The 16,984-nt window shown below is 44.0% G+C and overlaps 1 protein-coding gene across 2 annotated transcripts in view; it reads right to left on the bottom strand.

Moving 5' to 3' along the window:
• EDEM2 (ER degradation enhancing alpha-mannosidase like protein 2) overlaps positions 1-16,984 on the bottom strand; it is a 551,481-nt gene that overhangs the window by 147,449 nt on the left and 387,048 nt on the right. For both annotated transcript variants that reach the window (XM_069243891.1, XM_069243892.1), the window contains exons 8-9: positions 14,041-14,165; positions 13,398-13,542 (exon numbers count right to left, since the gene is read on the bottom strand). In XM_069243891.1, coding sequence (XP_069099992.1) covers positions 13,398-13,542; positions 14,041-14,165 — 270 coding nt within the window. The remainder of the gene's footprint in view (positions 1-13,397; positions 13,543-14,040; positions 14,166-16,984) is intronic.

Genomic DNA, 16,984 nt, shown 5'->3' with positions numbered 1-16,984 from the left:
GGTCTTCTGAGCATTTGGGCTCCTATAGGGTAGTTATGTTAGAGCTATTATCTCCTGATAAAACTGTATCAATCCCCTGGCTATAAAGGATCTGTGTTACTGGATCAAAATGGAGGAGATATGAAGGACCCCACAAAGCATAACGAGAAGCATGGCACAGCATGTAAAGCATCTCTACTGGGAGGCGGAATTAATTCAGATTTGGCAAGACCAGATGATAGGCAAAAGAACGGAGCAAATTTTACAGCACAAGTGCTCAACCATGTTTGAACACTGCATGGATTGCATATATCCAGCCCAGGCCAAAACCCTGTTTATCAAATTTAAACTAGGGATCTTGCCATTGAATTCCGTCACCTCTATTTGTAGAAAAGACAATGGTGCAACTAGTTTTTGCCTTTTTTGTCAGGCGGAAATAGAATCTATAGCTCATTTTATATTTTTTTGCCCAAGATATTCAAAGCCCAGGAGGAGGTGGATCATTCCCCTATGCAGGTGCCTCGGCTCCCTGAAACATCAGGAGACGCTTCACATACTAATGGGTGATACATGCGAAAAGCCAGTGTTTGCAGTTGCTAGTTTTTTTACACAGCGCTTGGATAGCGAGATCCAGGGACACTCTTAGTAATGCAGATCAAATTCTTTCACTACGGAAACTGGCTGAAAACTGAGATTGTAATAGTGTTGTTACTTTTAATCCACCTCAACAGCTGGCATAGAATTACCACAATGGTATATAGAAGAGGGCTTAGATTATGACATAATGATTACTGGTGCTAAGAACTTAAAGTTATAAAATTAATTGCCTGCGTCTATCCTCAATGTTTTTTTTTTAAAACTATCTTTGAAACTTTCTATTAGCTACCTTTACGAACTGTGATTTACTTATCCAAGATTATATGTCTTGCTAAATACGCTGTCTCTTTTATGACATTATTTATTTCGTAATTTGTGTGTACCATGCTTTTATGGCTCTAGCCGAAATAAAGTAATTATATTATATTAATGCACTGTTGTCAATGCGCATATGGGTTTGGCCGGCCATCTCAGTACGGCTAATCCGACATGCGCTCTAAGCTGTTTCCAACCTGAGCTGCATTGCCGGGTTGGAGACAACAGGCACAGGATCCCATATGCCTGGGAGCACAAACCGAGGGTGCTCAGGCCAATCCGGATGCTGCTCTCATGCTGCCAGCGGCATGAGAGCAGCATTAGGATTGTCCAAAGGAAGCCTGTGCCTGCAGTGGAGCCTGAAGGCAGGTACGTTTTTTTTTTTTTTTGTGTTTTAGTTTTATAGACCCACCCTCCCCGGCTCCATCCACAACTGATCCCGTCAGCTGTATTACGATCTCATTATAGCATATAGATATTGTAATGCAACGGACCCGATATCCATCACATTTGTGATGGAGTAACCCATCTGCAAACCTCTAAATGAGGCCATATATGCCTCCAGATAATCACTAGGCATAGCAAACAGAAAACATTATCTAAATGCTATCTGCACCTATATCATTAGCGGAAATTAAATTGCACTTAGGGTTACTCACAGTTTTATAAGGCACTTAAAGATCAACTTGCGCCACATCTACAGAAATTATATGATGAGGCATTGACACAGGGGGCCCTCCCAAGGCCAAAACAAGAGGCAATAATTATGATTTTGAAAAAACGGGAAAGGATAAAAACACTGTGTCATTCCTATTGCCCTCAATCCTCATAAATGAGGACAACAAAACACTGGACAAAGTGGTAGCCAAAAGACTGACTCCCCTAATAAAGGGTAGCATTACACCATACCAAGTACTTGTCACCCTTTGGTCACTTCTGATACTCTTCCTATGGGCCAGGACAGAACCCAGAATAGGATGGGGAATATCAACTCTCCCATATGATAAAAGGGTTATGGTGGTACCAGATCTGGCAGTTTACCTTTAGGCAGCACGTGCTCTTTTTGCCATATACAGTATTGGCACCACCCTGTCTCATACACCACATTTAATAGACAAGAGAAAGCAAATATTGGATAGTATGCTGGAAACTATATTGAATGGTAGGAGACATAGAACAAAGTCCTGCATAGATGCAGGAGTCAACTGGGGTAAGCAAAAACTGCACCGGACGACTGACCAGAAGCGGATATACACCTGGACAATCCGGTCAGATCACAATCTGTTATTACCCTACAGCTGAAAAAAAGGTGCCAGCACTCAGAGGAGCAAATCACCCACACCTTGCACCGTTGCACAGGATAGAGGAATTTATTCCACTGCATAGTAATCAGAGGGTAGGACCAGTACTGCACTTGACATATTTACATATATCAGGATTTGACTGAGTCATTCCCGGCATACCTGACTGAAAATACAAAACAAAGATTTAATGTATAAGTGAGTACAGATTGTGTTAGATGTTACTACAAACAGGTTGGCTTCATATATTTTGCTTGGTACTGCCCACTGGTTCAGGAATTCTAGGAGCATATGATAAAGTGTTTCTAATATGGTGGTTTATGTGATTCAACCAACACCAGGTGCGAGACTACCGGGTTATGTTGCCTATATCCTGAAGGGAATTAAAAGGTTGGTGGCACAGGCCCTAGTACTAGCTAAGCAAAGAGTAGCCATGATATGGATGAAAGGCCCACTGACAATCTTAAATGACTGGTTATGATAAATAAGTAGATGCAACAGTCGTGCTGAGACAGGCACAACATTGCAATGAGCAAGCACTAAGCTGAAAGCCATTTTGGTCCGTTCCTCTTATTTGGCCAGCAACCTAACCCAAACTTGCGGGATGATAGACCGTTAAGTGCAAAATATGGATATGACAATGTTTAGCCATACTCTCGTAGATGGACACCCTACCACCGGTACTGGAATCAGAGGTGCCATATTATAACCAATTGAACTACCAGAGATCTGGCAAATGGGTCATGTTCATCAAAAACGCTCCACAGTCACACCCATGCTAGATTTGAACAAATGTGCAAAGATCCTCTCCTTGTATTTTCTCCAAAGCTTTGTGCTACATAATGCTCTAGAAGGAGATTTGGCATCATAAATGAAGGTCACTGCACTAGCAATTCTGCCAGATGTGACAGAGCATAACACCACATATTTAAACTTTATTATATGGTCTGTATATTTTCTTGATGAAAACCAGATACCCAAGTAGACAAATTCTATATTCTGCTGGGTTTGTTGGCCAATGAACAACATCGCGCTTTTCAACTGTTGTCTAAGCCCTGCTACTAGAACCTTGCTTTTAGAGTCATTATTACTATTTTTGACTCAGTGCAGAATCTTTTGCAGTCCAACAGAGATAATAAGCGGTCTTGTGTTTTAGCACAAAGAATATCACAATCTGAAACAATAATCTGAAGATTGATACAGCCCTCAACATCCAGACATGAAAACCGTTTCCGACTAAGAAGAGAATGATAAAACGTAATGGATCCAGGGTCCATCCCAGGTGCACAACCATGGAAATTTGTGATTCCTTGGCTAAATAACCACTGGGATGAAAGCATAAACGGGCGGAAGTGCCATGAAAGAAAAAAAAAGTAAAGCTCAACTAACCCCTAACTAGTACCCAAGCTCATATAATCTTGGCAAGTCGTACCCTATGCAACTCATTTAATGCACTGCTCAGTTAGAGAAATGTAAAAAATAAAGAATGTAAATAATTCATGACTGTAAGGAAATGGTCCATTAGTTGTGTGGGCTGCACAAATAATGAGTCCACGTTTACCCCCTTTAGTGGGAACCAAACATCTTATTGTAGAGTTTGACTCTCTCAAAGTAGCGAAGCAGAGCAGTCCAAGACCTACTCAAAGGAGATGGTGTGGGGTAGTAATCACCATTCGTTGGCACAAAATAATAACACTTAATAAATGATTGTCCACTCTGTGCTTTTACTTTGAAAAAGAAAAAGTACATTTATTACACACACGCTACATAATACTATGCAGTAATTCACCAAGATACAGAAGGCTGGTGGAAATGCCTTTGGCAACATTACATTTGACCCCCAAAGGGCCGTGACCACAAAAATCACATTATCACAACAATGAGAAACTGCCCTACGAAGATTCCACGTCCTTCTTTCTTAAACATCTTCAGACTGCGTACACTGCAGCTACAAAACTGGCGACTAGAAGGCGCTGCATTCCCGTTGCAGAGCAAAAGCTCCAGCCTTGGTATTTGCTTGGAATTGAGAGAGTGAAGTTGCACAGGGACGATGTGGGTCACGCTTCCTCCTGCCCCTGATGTAAGATGGGAGAAGCCGACTTTATGCACTTGGCATAGAAATGCATGGCGTGGGGGTCTTATAGTGGGAGGTGGAGGGAAGATTGTGCAGGACCACGACTTTGCGATGTCAACGTTTCTTGTTGGGTAATATACCTAGGTCCGGGAAGCGCAAGATCTCATATTGCTTACTGCAGTTGGCCCCAGTACTGGCCCGGAGGTGGGTTGCCATTGCTTCGATGAGTGGGGACACCTGGTGAGGCTCTGTGGGTCTGGGAGGTCTCCGAGTGGTCCCTGGTGGAAGAAATACATCTCAGGCGGGTGAAAGTGGATGACAAATTGCAGACAGACCTAGAAATGTGGGGAGGGCTGTGTGAACATTTCATAGGAAATGAAGGGAGAAAGTCTTGATGACAGTGGCTCTGGGAGTTACAGGGGTCTTAGTCGGACAAGGTGGGGGGTTGAGGGGTGAAGTAAGCAGCATAATGTGAAGATTGCTGGAGGACTCTGCTTCAAGCCATGATAGATGTCACCATGATGTGCCAAAATTCAGAGCATGTTTCAAGTTGTACACTTGCATTTCATCAAATATCTATAAGCCTATCAGGCTTTTTATGGATCATGTGCCTGGTTGTTTTTTCTGCGTTAGGAGAAAATGAAAAAATAAAGATTAAAAAACCTTAGGGTGCCCCATCACTTCTACACCCCTGTCCCAATCCACCCTGCACAGCATGCTGGGATGGTCACATCTCCTCTAGGGGCCTCACCTCCACCCCCTTGCTGACATCACTGCCAGTGCCTTTCCCACCAAAACTTCAGAGAAGAGGCCCCTCCTGTGTTGGCTCAAGAGGTCTGGGCTCCCTCCTTTGTACATGGAGCTTGGTCTGTCCCATCCCCGGTACAGCGTGACAGCTAATTGATGGATACAGAGTTTTCTCCCAACCTCATATTCCCCAGTAGCTGAGTGAAGCACTGTTAATTGCTCCATTTGTGTGAGGAGGTTGTATTCCTGCTCTGGAGAGTAGTGTAATTAACTTGGTCCAGCAGGGTGACGAATGCCTGGGCTCTGATCCTGAGCTGAGCAAGAGAAGTATGACAATTTTGGATGACCCATAAGATGTACAGATACCTTCTTGATACTTGCAGATTTGATCTTGGAACAAATAGTTTGCCCATTTTTATGTCACTGGACTTTGTAGGCTAAAGGGAAGTGAAACTGCACTCTAAGGCAGATTTCCCCCTATGTCTATAATAAAATGTTAACTGTAGACAAGACAGTAAACCACACTAACTTTCCCTTATGAATATACACTAATATTTATAAGGCCTATGCAAGTTCAATATCTAACCTTGCAGAGTCCCCTTTGCACCAGGCTACCTGTGTGCAGTTACCAGGCTGTGCACGCCAGTAGTGTCACACAAGCAGACCTCACAAGTGTAACCAGCTAAGTGCCACTTACAGTTGTTGCATCACAGTGACCTTATCTTAAAAGGTGGACATTAGTGGTAAACATGAACAGTCCTCTTATTGTGTGTTTACCATGAGTGAGTCACAAGTTGTGAGGCTCACCCACAGTAAAAAGGGCAAAAACCAGATCAAAAAAATCGAAAAATCTGGGCAGGTAACATGGGCAGAACCCAGTAACAATGACAAATGACAATGGCAAATAACAGGAAGGACTGGATATTTGTATACTGCTCATTCCAGAAGTCGGGTCTGGTGGCTTAGTGGACTAGTGCATCCATTGTAGGGGCCTGTGTTTGACCTCATGGTCACAGGTTCGAATCCTGGCAGGTCCACTCCGCCTTTCATCCATCTGAGGTTGATAAAATGAGTACCATTGAGTTTGGTAACAATAAACATCTGTTATTCAGCGTCAAGGTACCCTTCTGGGTGAACGTGCGCTTTACAAATACATGTTATGTTTTGTAGAACCTTGCATGGATTGTCGCATTAAAAGCTTATAAGTTGTAATCCAGGTCTGGATCCTACCACAAAATACATTTTCCCAAAAGATGGTCACAAGCAATCCAAAACTGTTATATTTCCTGTTTTTAAAAATGGAGACAATATCAGCAGTTTTCCTAAACCCCATCATTCTTCCTTTAGCAAGGGTAATGTTTGTCACTTGTACAACAAATGTAAACACCACAAGATGGTGGTTTTGAAAGAGATTTTAGTGCCTTCCCCCATTTTGAGCCAACAAATATTGACTGGACTGCCTTCACTGAAAAGTACTACCTCCCTTAATAGTGCCAAATGTAGTGGAAGACCAAAGTCCACACCCACAGAAGTATCCTAGAAGGCATTAAAAGGAGAATACACATTTGTCTTGCTGCACCAGGGAAAGCGCAAACCGTAAAATGTCCAACGAACAGGCTTTTAAGGAGTCAATAGAATTTTGCTCGCACCACTTTGCAAATCTAGCCCATCTGGTGACGTACACTGACTTGATGATGTGTCACCTGGCTGATAATATAACATCCACCACATCATGGGGGAGAGAAAAAGAACTCAGGTTGCCCCATTCAATCTCCAGGCATGTAGGTGCAGGCTCTGGAGGTGGGGGTGTAAAACCTGTCCCTGCGACTGCAGGAAGTCTTTCCTGTGAGGAAGATGAAGCAGAGGGCCAATGAAAGTTGAAGTAGGTCTGTGTACCACACCCTTCCTGGACAATCGGGGCTATTAAAATTACTTGGACCTGGTCTTGACAAATCTTATTCAGAACTCGAGGAATCAAGGGTATGGGGGGAGGGGAGGGGAATGCGTAGAGCAGCTGGGAGCGCCAGTCCAACTGAAACAAGTCCCCCAATGCTCCCTGCATTGGATACTGCAGAATGACAGGCAGTGCATGTTCTTGTGAGTGGCAAACAGATCTATCGCCTATAGCCATAAGATGTTTAGCACCAGCTCCGGATGGAAAAGCCACTTGTGAGTGGCTGAAAAACATCAGCTGAGACTGTCCACACATACGTTCAGAACTCCAGCCAGGTGATTTGCCAAGATGCAAACCTGATGATCCTGAGTCCAGGACCAGAGTCATAGAGCATCTCTGCAGAGAAGATATGACCCTACACCAGCCTGTTTATGTACCACATTGCGGTAGTATGGTCTGTCAAGACCTGCACTGACGGACATCAAACAGAAGGGAGGAAGGCCTTGAGAGCCAGACAAATCGCACGCAATTCCAGACTGATGTAGAACAACTGTTCCTCTGGAGACCCAATTCTTTTGATCTCCACATCCCCCAAATGTTGCTGCCCACCTCAGAGTGGAGGCATCCGTTATCACTGTGGCCACCGGAGGTGAAGGACAAAACAGCTTTTCTTGTGATACACTGCCATCCACACCCCACCATCGAAGATCTGCTGCAGCGTCTCTGGAGATTCTGACTAACTCTTTGAGATCTCCATCGTTTTGAAACCACTGCCCATGGAGGCACAACTGAAGGGCCCTCATGTGCTAACGTGCATGGGTGACCAACAGAGTGCAAGAAGCAATCAGACCCTCAAGATTGGAAAGATCTCTCCATTCTGAAACATCAGAATCATAGCCTGAATGTCTTTAATCCTCTGAGGGGGAAGGGAGGCACGATTCACTGTGGTGTCAAGTACTGCCCCTATAGACAGTGTAAGCTGAGAGCTCCAGATGAGACTTGGGCACATTTATGGAAAAGCCCAGGTCGTACAACAACTGAGTTGTCAACTGCAAGTGATACACCATCAACTCTGGAGATATGGCTTTGGGCAGGTAAGGAAATACTCGTATTCCCCACCTTCTGAGATATGCTGCGACCACTTCCATCACCTTCATGAAGAATCAAGGAAGTAAGACCAAACAGAAGGACCGCAAACTGGTGATATTGCAACCCCACTGTGAAGCTGAGATACTTCCTGTGCGATTGCAAAATGGGGATGTTAAAATACATGTTTTGCAATGCAAAACGATTCAAACCATCCAGTCTTCTTTGTCCGGTGCAAGAAGCACGTGTGCCAGGGTCAGCATTTTGAATTTTTTCTATTTGAGGCACCAATTCAAAACTCTGAGGTCTAGGATTAGACGTAAATGACCAATCTTTTTGGGGAATCAGGAAATACCGTAAGTAACATCCTTGACCCCGTTTATGCTATGGAACCAACTCCACTGTGCCTTTTAGGAGTAGGGTTTGGACTTCTGGTAGGAGTAACTGAAGATGTTCTTTTTAACAAACACTTTGTTGGGGAGGAGAAGGAAGGGGAACTCAGGGAAGGACAAGGCATATCCGTTTTCTGCAATACTCAACACCCAAAGGGCCGATGTAATGGACCTCCACTGCTGTAGAAAATAAATCAACCTCCCTCCCACAGATAAAGCATGCTCCCAAATGACAGAACAAAGACTGCTTTCCTGAGACATTAGCCGGAGAGGTAGAGGAGGAGCAAGGCTGAAGGGCAGTTCCCTGCTGCCTTTCATGGATCCGCCCTCTGTGGCTTCTATAGAGGGGTGTCAACTGCTGCTGACATTGTTTTCTTCCTTGAAAGGAAAAGGACCTTCCGAATACTCTAAACTTTTAAAACTGACTACAAACTTTCAGTTGCGACTGCAGGCCCAAAGATCTTGCTGTTGCCTTACTCCCTCTTTCCAAAGCAGAGTCAGATTGCAAACCAAACAATTGCAACCCATCAAACTGAAGGTCCAACAAGGTTGTTTGCACATCAGGAGAAAAACCAGACCCCCTTAACCAAGCATGCCTCTGGGAAACCACGGAGGTCTCTATTGCTCTTGCCACAAAGACAGCAGTGTCCAGAACTAACTGAATGACCTGGTGTGCAGCATCCTGCCCATCATTCAGAGGTATCTTCTGTCAATTTTGGAACTATCAGTTTAGCCAAGTCTATCAAAGCATGCAGGTAACAACCTAACAAACATGTTTCATTTGTAGATTTTAAGGCCTTACTGCATGAAGAAAAACCTACTTTGCTGACTGTTACATCCGTTTTCATTCTCTATCAGCAGCTGAAGTAGGAAACGACCCAGGAGTCAACCTTGAAGAACATGAGTCCTGCACAAACTCACTCTCAGGCGTGGGATCTGAGATTAAAAAAAATGTGTCTCTCTGGAGCCGGCTTTTACCTTCTTGCAATTGGCCTAGACACAGCAGCAGAAGTCAAAGGTTTCTGCCAAATCTCCAATATTGGCTCTGCCAACGCATCATTAAAAGGTAACAATGGTTCAGAAGAAGATGAATGCAATATCCCCATTAATAGATTGGACTTAAGTTCAGTTGTGGCTAAAGACAAATCTAACATCTCTGCTGCCTTATTTATAACAGAATGATAGGACTAAACTTCAGGTGGAGGGATACCCTTTGGAGATAATAACTCCCAATCAGGGGAAGTATCTAGCTCACTTGCTATGTCCGACTCCTAAAAATCAGTGTACAATTGACAACTCCCACTATTCGGGATCGTCTCTATCCCAGGCATATTGATCCTCCTCCCAAAGTCTCTGTACTTCTCTCCTAGATCTCAGTCATGACATCAGCAAGTGTTGGTGAGGTTGGAAACGGTGTTGGTGACTTCGGCAACAGCTCCGGCAACTCCAACCTCGTGCAAGGGACTTGGAACCATGAGCCGAAGGAACAGATGGTGCTGGAGTTAAATGACATCACTTCGCAGCCACTTTAGCTGACACCGGTGAAGGCCTAATTGGCGCTGAGAAACTTTTTTCAATCGGAAAAGTTGACCGCCTAAGTGCTGGAAGAGGCCAGGACACCAGAGGCATTGGTACGAATGGCAAGAATGGATCTTGCTGGCATGACCCCGGGAAACCTACCTAACGAAAAAGACAGCAGACCCATGGGGCCAGCACCAGATGGAGTCAATGCCCTGGCAAAGATACCATACATAGCATTCAGGACACTCAAGGGATCCGTCCCTGGAGCTTGAAATGCTGGATAATTCTGCTCCTGTGAAGAAGGAGCAGGTATAGCAGAAGGCAAAGGATGTGCTTCTGGCTCCAGATCAGGAAGTGGTGAAGTCGGAGCCGGCTCAAGGGCGATGTCTGAGAGGGCCCTTCTACCCTCTGTCATTTTGGAGATCCCAATGTCAGAGAATCATTATTCAAAGAGCCGTGCTTTCTCTTTGATGACTTCAAAGAGTAGGGATTTAGCAACTCTGACCAAGGCTGAGACTTTTTAATGACCTCTTTCTTCTTGTTTAGCCTTGGCTATAAACAGCTTTGCCTCCCACTCCTTTAAAGCCTTTGGGATCTTCTTTTGAGATGACAAACAGGTCTCAACATTGTGATCTGAACTCAAACACCAAAGGCAATTGTCATGTGGGTCAGTAATGGACATATGACTCTTGCATTCCCTGCACAGCTTAAAGCCCAACTTCCTTGGGGAGACATATTTTTTTCCTACAACAAAGTAGCTACTTTGGAAAATAATGTTGAAGAAAGTCTACAATGCAACTCGAGAGCTACCAGAAAACAATTACACGTAGAAGGGGCAGAAAAAAGGGAACAGATGTCAGCACACCAATGAGGGGTTCTTATGGCTTTGATAATGTAAGACTGAGTCACGTGCGGAGCTGTGGCATTATGACATCCTTGTCGACGTCGAGAGCGATGAAGAAAAGTTTCTGTGGAATGCTGGCACATTGGGATATTCAAAAGGTGAGGAATCCACAGGTAGATTTATCCATCAGAACAAGAAAGACTGCAGTTCCATCCTACCCACCATCTGAACAAATGCCATTGCTACAGAAACACTAATCAGCAGTTCTTCTAAGTAAAAAACCTCATTTAATTGTCAAAGAAGCATTGTCCCCTTTTTCGCCACTTCAGTCTCTAGGTCTCCTTCTTACAGCTTCAGGAATACAATTCCACCATCTGGATAAACATCCTTACCTCAGTCTTGTGCACAGAAAAAGGCTAGGGACACTGAAATTGTATCCCACTTGCCTCTCTTACTCACTCAAACACACAATCCATGGACTACACAGTCAACACATACACACACAGACTTTGGGAGTTGGTGCTAAGATCTGGATTCGTTCATTGAAGCAGAACTTTACACGCATGGGGCAGTAGGCATCAACTCCAGTGACAGATAAAAAAAAGATCTGGTTTCACCTATTATTTCACAAAACACGCTACACTGCTTTACCCAGTAAACCCATAACAGGCTTAGTAGGTCACTGTCAGCAACACTTACAGGATAGGTCCAAGACTTTACATGTGTGAGCTCTACGCACAGACTAGATTAATGTAAGACTAGGGCTGAAATAAAAAAACAAGATACCAGATACTTGCAGCGGGGCACTCAGGGCAGGGGACCATGATGTGTGCCATGCAAAGATCTGTTCAGCTTTGTAAAGTGGAAGTCAAACGTGTGATGGGGACAAAGATTCAAAGGTCGTGGGCAGCACAGCTAGTGAAACTGTCAAAATGTATGTTGTAATCACCAAGTATGATTATGCTCTTATGGACAGGAAGCTGGGCAAACATTAAGGTATTTGTCATAGTCATCCCTGTCCTGGGTGGCCTACAGACGAATAAAAAGATTTCTTTGTAACAAAGTAAAATATATACTTAAAAGAAGGCAGTAGTGAGATCAAGGTAAAGGGTGTTGTGAAGCTATGTCTCAGTCACGACCAAGAGGTCCCAGTAGGCTTCTTTCAGGACATCCATTTAGCTATACAATGTTTGGGGCAGGGACATAAGTTGTTCTAAACATGTTCCTCTATACAAGATCCCGTTGACCCTGCCTATCTGAGGTATCCGTACCTCACCCTGCTTGACAATCCCCAGTAATGTGAATAAAGAAGACATCCTGACAATCCCCAGTAATGTGAATAAAGAAGACATCCGATGGGGGGTGCGCTCCACATACATCAGTGTTGCAAACTACTTTACCTGTAAGGTTAGCCTACTGCATTATTCAGCATCTAATCAATAGCATTTATCTCTCCAAGTATTCTTGAAACAGAATGCTTGAAGAGAGAACAGAAACTGGTTCACTGTTGGCATGCCCTGGATAACAGCAGCTTTATGGAGCTTCTGGGGCCAACATTTGACCCCTGGAGCCCTACAATGTCGTCCTGCACCTAGTTGTATACAGGATGGAGTAGCACCGTGTTACTGGAGAAAAGAAATTTGAATGTGGTGAAAACAAAATATGAATTAAACCTAACCCAGACATGGCCTTTTCACACAATTGCAAATACAAACAATGACAAACACAAGTAAAGATTAAAAAACACTAATGTCTAAAAATATATGCAAGCCTCCCACTACTTAGTCGAGAAGTAGAGGGTGAAGTTTCCCTCTCAAATAGTTTTTGTTTTTTTGGAGACCCAGAACAGTGGGATGGCCATGTAACCAATATCTGAAATGTATGGTTACACCCATTCAAAAGTCCCTTACCAAAATAAGACTGCTTCTGACTTCATCAAGTCTAGAGTTTCATTTGGTACAGGACCTTTATTCGACAAAACCTGGGGGCCGTTACCGTTCATGAGCAACCTTGGATAAATTCCAGCGCCAAATAGGCAGGAATTCAGTGGATGAAGGTTAAGCAAGATAAACAGGAAACTTTATGTAGCTTATCTTCTTGGAGCTTACTGCACCTTATGGAATGCTTTAAGCAAGTTATATTTTTTAGTCCTAGTCATTATGAACAGGAACAGTTAAAAAACATATTCTTTTAAGGAAGTGCCATCTTAAAATAACAAATCAATATAAGTTATAATTTTGAGGGAGCGTTGCTTGATGGATGAAAAAACTGCATATGGTTGACGAAGCATGTGTAGGTGGGAGGGCTCAGTCACAGGGAGAGAAGCTTGTGCTGGCAGAACTCTATGTGGCACAATTGTTTTCTTTACACCTTTTTAGACCCTGGTTACCAACCCACCCTATTTCCAACACCTGGAAAAGAAGAAGGGCAGGGCACGGAGCCACTAATCTGGAGCATCATGTTCCAGTTTTTCATAGTTTTCTTTGATTGAACAAAATGGACTGTCTGAATCCAAAAAGGGAACATGGTGCCCACTGTGGCATGGATTCATCTGGTAACTATACAAATTAATATTGGACGGAAACAGAAATTATGTTAGTCAACAGAATCCAAAAATATGCTTAACAGACACTAATATTTTACTTACCAGGCCGGAGAGGATAGCCCTCACGTTTATCAACTGTGAAGCCCTGCGTGATACTGTAGAACTCCGGCAGACCTCCATACTGCTTCCAAACAGTGTAGTAATTGTGGAATGTTTTCATGGCATTGTCCGTATCACCAATGAGGCTCTAAGGAGGAGAAAAATTCAAATATGGTAGAAATTAAACAGTTAATAATGGGGCGCAACAGAGGGCCAACCAGGATGACACATGCTCCTGTGGGGTCTAGATGTAGAAATGTTAACTATTCTGGTCTGAATTTAGCTCATGTGTATATTTGTAGTATTTGCCTTCGGCTAAGAAATCATGTTCCAATAGCTGTTACCTTCAGGATTAGTGCAGATTGGATAAACTATCACTTGCAAATATCAAATTCACATTCTGGGCGCACACAAGGGTAAATGCAGCCCCAAATGAACCTGGATACAGCATTAACTGCCTTTCTGAAATGTGCTTGCCACGACAGACTGGTAGATGGGGCGAAGAAAAAACACAGTTCTAAGCTAATTGACGAGCCCTCCTAAAGATGCATCATTAAAGGTACTGTGCAACCCTAATGCAAAGCCTTTTAGAGAAAACCACAGTACTCTATACTAAAACAGACATTTTGTGAACACTTCTACTTGCCTGTAAACCGGGCCAGAAGGCTTCCAGTGACTGAAACACGGGCATGGAGACAGTTCCTTTGTACATCTGCACCCACAGGTACCAGTCATCAAACTTCGAGTAATTCTTAATAGCCCTGTTGTACTCTAAAACAGAATGGACATTTTTTGAAACAATGAAATATGTAATCGGAAAGATTATGGTTGTCTCTATTTTGGTTGCATTAAGCCTAGTGTGCGTACTCTTTTCCATCATAACGTATAAGCATCTCCCCACCTACCGATGAGACCTGAAACTGCTTCAAAAACTGTTAAAGGAGAGCACTAGGTTAGCACCATTACACAAACTTGAGTATAAGGTAATAAACGGCATTCCCCCTTGCCTGGCAGTTTGTACCTATGATTGACAAAGTCACTGAATCCGTTGTAACCCCCCTATTGACCATCTTACTTGAACGCTCATTGTTCATGCTATGCAATCGGAGTTCTGCGTGAAAGTGAGCACTGAAACTGTCCTCGTAAAGGTGACCAAAGACATTTCCATTATATCGGATGATGGAGGTTTTGCAGCTCTGATTCTGCTTGAAATGGCCGCTGCCCTTGACACCGTATCCTATGACATCATGTTAAAGTGGCTATGATTCATTGCTGTCAGAAGCACAGTCCATAATTGTATTTCATCTTTTTTGACGGCCCGAACACAGGCGGTAAGTCTTACCAATTTTCGCTTCCCTTTTAATTCCATGTAGGTTGGAGTTCCTCAGGGTTCTGCCTTAAGCCTCACTTCAATCAACATCTACGCCTCTTGTTCGGTGCCACGTATTGATTCAGTTTTTTGCATATGCTGATGCCATCCAAATAATCTTTTGATTAGATGGTGATGTGGGGTCATTGCATAAGCAATTTTAGACATGGCTTGGTGAAGTTGCAAAGTTAATGAGAGAAAACTCCCTAAATCAGAAACGCAGATAAGATGAGGTCGTGGTCTTTGGTGATCCTACTTTATTGAATTCAGACTGGTGGCCAGCCATCCTTGGCCCTCTTCCATTCTGGTGCCTCCTGCCTGTAATGCATTCATTTGAATAAGCAAGTCAATTTTGAAGTTCCTATTAACAAAGTGATTTCCACAGGTTTCTGTTTGTTGAATATTATTAGAAAGATCTCGCCTCATCTTTCAAATTCTGCTATGAAAATACTGGTGAGTGCACTCACCTTCGAGACTAGACTACTGCAACTCCTTGCTCATGGGCTTTCTCTGTTATTAGATCCATCAACTGCAACTGGTGCAGAAGGCCCCCTGACTGTGGGTTTTGGGTCTTACTAAACGCTATCACATCTCCTTCCATTTAACTCAGTTGCACTGGCTGCCGATTTCTATGAGCAGTTTGTTCAAAGCTCTGTACTTGTGTCCCTAATCTACATGAGTTGCCTCTGAGTCATTAAATGTCATAATTTTTAGGTCGGCATGGAAGCGCTTTGACCTGTTGTAAGTATGCTGTGGGATTTTAACCACACCCAACTCATGCCCATCACTTTCACTCGTTAGTGGGCTTCCCTTTTGTAGGAGGCTGGTCTGGTGTGTGGTGGGTACCTATGATACTTACACCTTATACCAGGTCCAGGTATCCCTTATTAGTGTAGTGTAGTCAGTGTCTAGAAGCTAGGCTCTCTAGAAGTACCTGTGGATGAGCAGCCAAGGCTTATCTAGAAGACATGGAAAGCTCATGCAATACCACTGTAGTCACACAGTACTCACACACATGAAAGAAAACTCAGTCCCTCATTACGAGTCTGGCGGTCATGAGACTGCCAGACTCACTGTGGTGGTCTCACTGCTGCGGAGCTGGCGGTGAAGACTGCTGTATTATGAGTTGTACGGTTTGGCTGAACAACTCTGTCTGGCCCGCCGGTATAGTCGCACCGCCGCAGCCGGCGGTGAACACCTCCAATCTGGCTGCAGGCCCTAGGTCGCCGCCCAGATTACGAGGTTGCACGCCACCTGGGTTTCCGTGACAATCACCCCACCACGAAAACTCTGGTGGTCACTCACCCAGCGTCAGGAATCCCCATTCCAGTCGCTGGTAAAAGCACCCCAACACGTTCACACACATTCACACATTCACCCTCACACGTCCACGCACATACAGACGCACCCCACTCATCCACACACTCGCTACATACACCCCCAATCACTCATACAAACATGCACACTGGAACATGCATACATGCACTTACACGCTCTCAAGCACACCCATTCAAACATGCACACACACACCTCCTCATTTAAACGCACACAAATATTCCCATACATTCACACACCCACACACACACACACAAAAGCACCACCATTCACAGACATACACGCACACATACACCCCCATTCACAGACATACACATATATACCACACACAAGCACCACACCCCACATTGCGGCCGATCTACTTACCTTTTCCGACGAGGTGGTCGTCAGGTAGGGGATTGGTTCTGGTGTTGTTGCACCACCATCACCACTACGCCAGCAAGACTCCACCGAGCCGTATTACAACTTGTAATACGGCAGGCGGAGTCTTGGTAGTGTGGCAGTGCTGGTGGTGCACCTGCCTCAGCACCCCCATCGGCCAGGCCGATGGAGTGGGTCTTCCGCCCAGGAATGGGCAGAAGTCCATTCACAACTCCTAATATGGCGGTCAGCTGACCACCAGCACTAGCAGTCTTGCTGGGTGCAGTGGCTTCGGGAAGTCGTAATGAGGGCCTCAGTGTTACCAAAAATAAAAGGTACTTTATTTTGGTGACACAAATACCAAAAATACCATAGAAGCTATACTCCCTTAGGAGGTAAGTAATACACAAATTATAAACACTAGTATGCAGAAATAGGCGTAAACAGTTAGAAAACAGTGCAATTAGTAAAAATCACAAGACAGAAATATTCCTAGGGGTAGCACAAACCATATACTAAAAAAGTG

Source organism: Pleurodeles waltl, chromosome 7, assembly GCF_031143425.1.
Source record: "Pleurodeles waltl isolate 20211129_DDA chromosome 7, aPleWal1.hap1.20221129, whole genome shotgun sequence".
In the NCBI taxonomy this organism is placed as follows: domain Eukaryota; kingdom Metazoa; phylum Chordata; class Amphibia; order Caudata; family Salamandridae; genus Pleurodeles; species Pleurodeles waltl.
The sequence above is the reverse complement of the archived record's forward strand: the minus strand, read 5'-3'. Positions and strand labels throughout refer to the sequence as shown.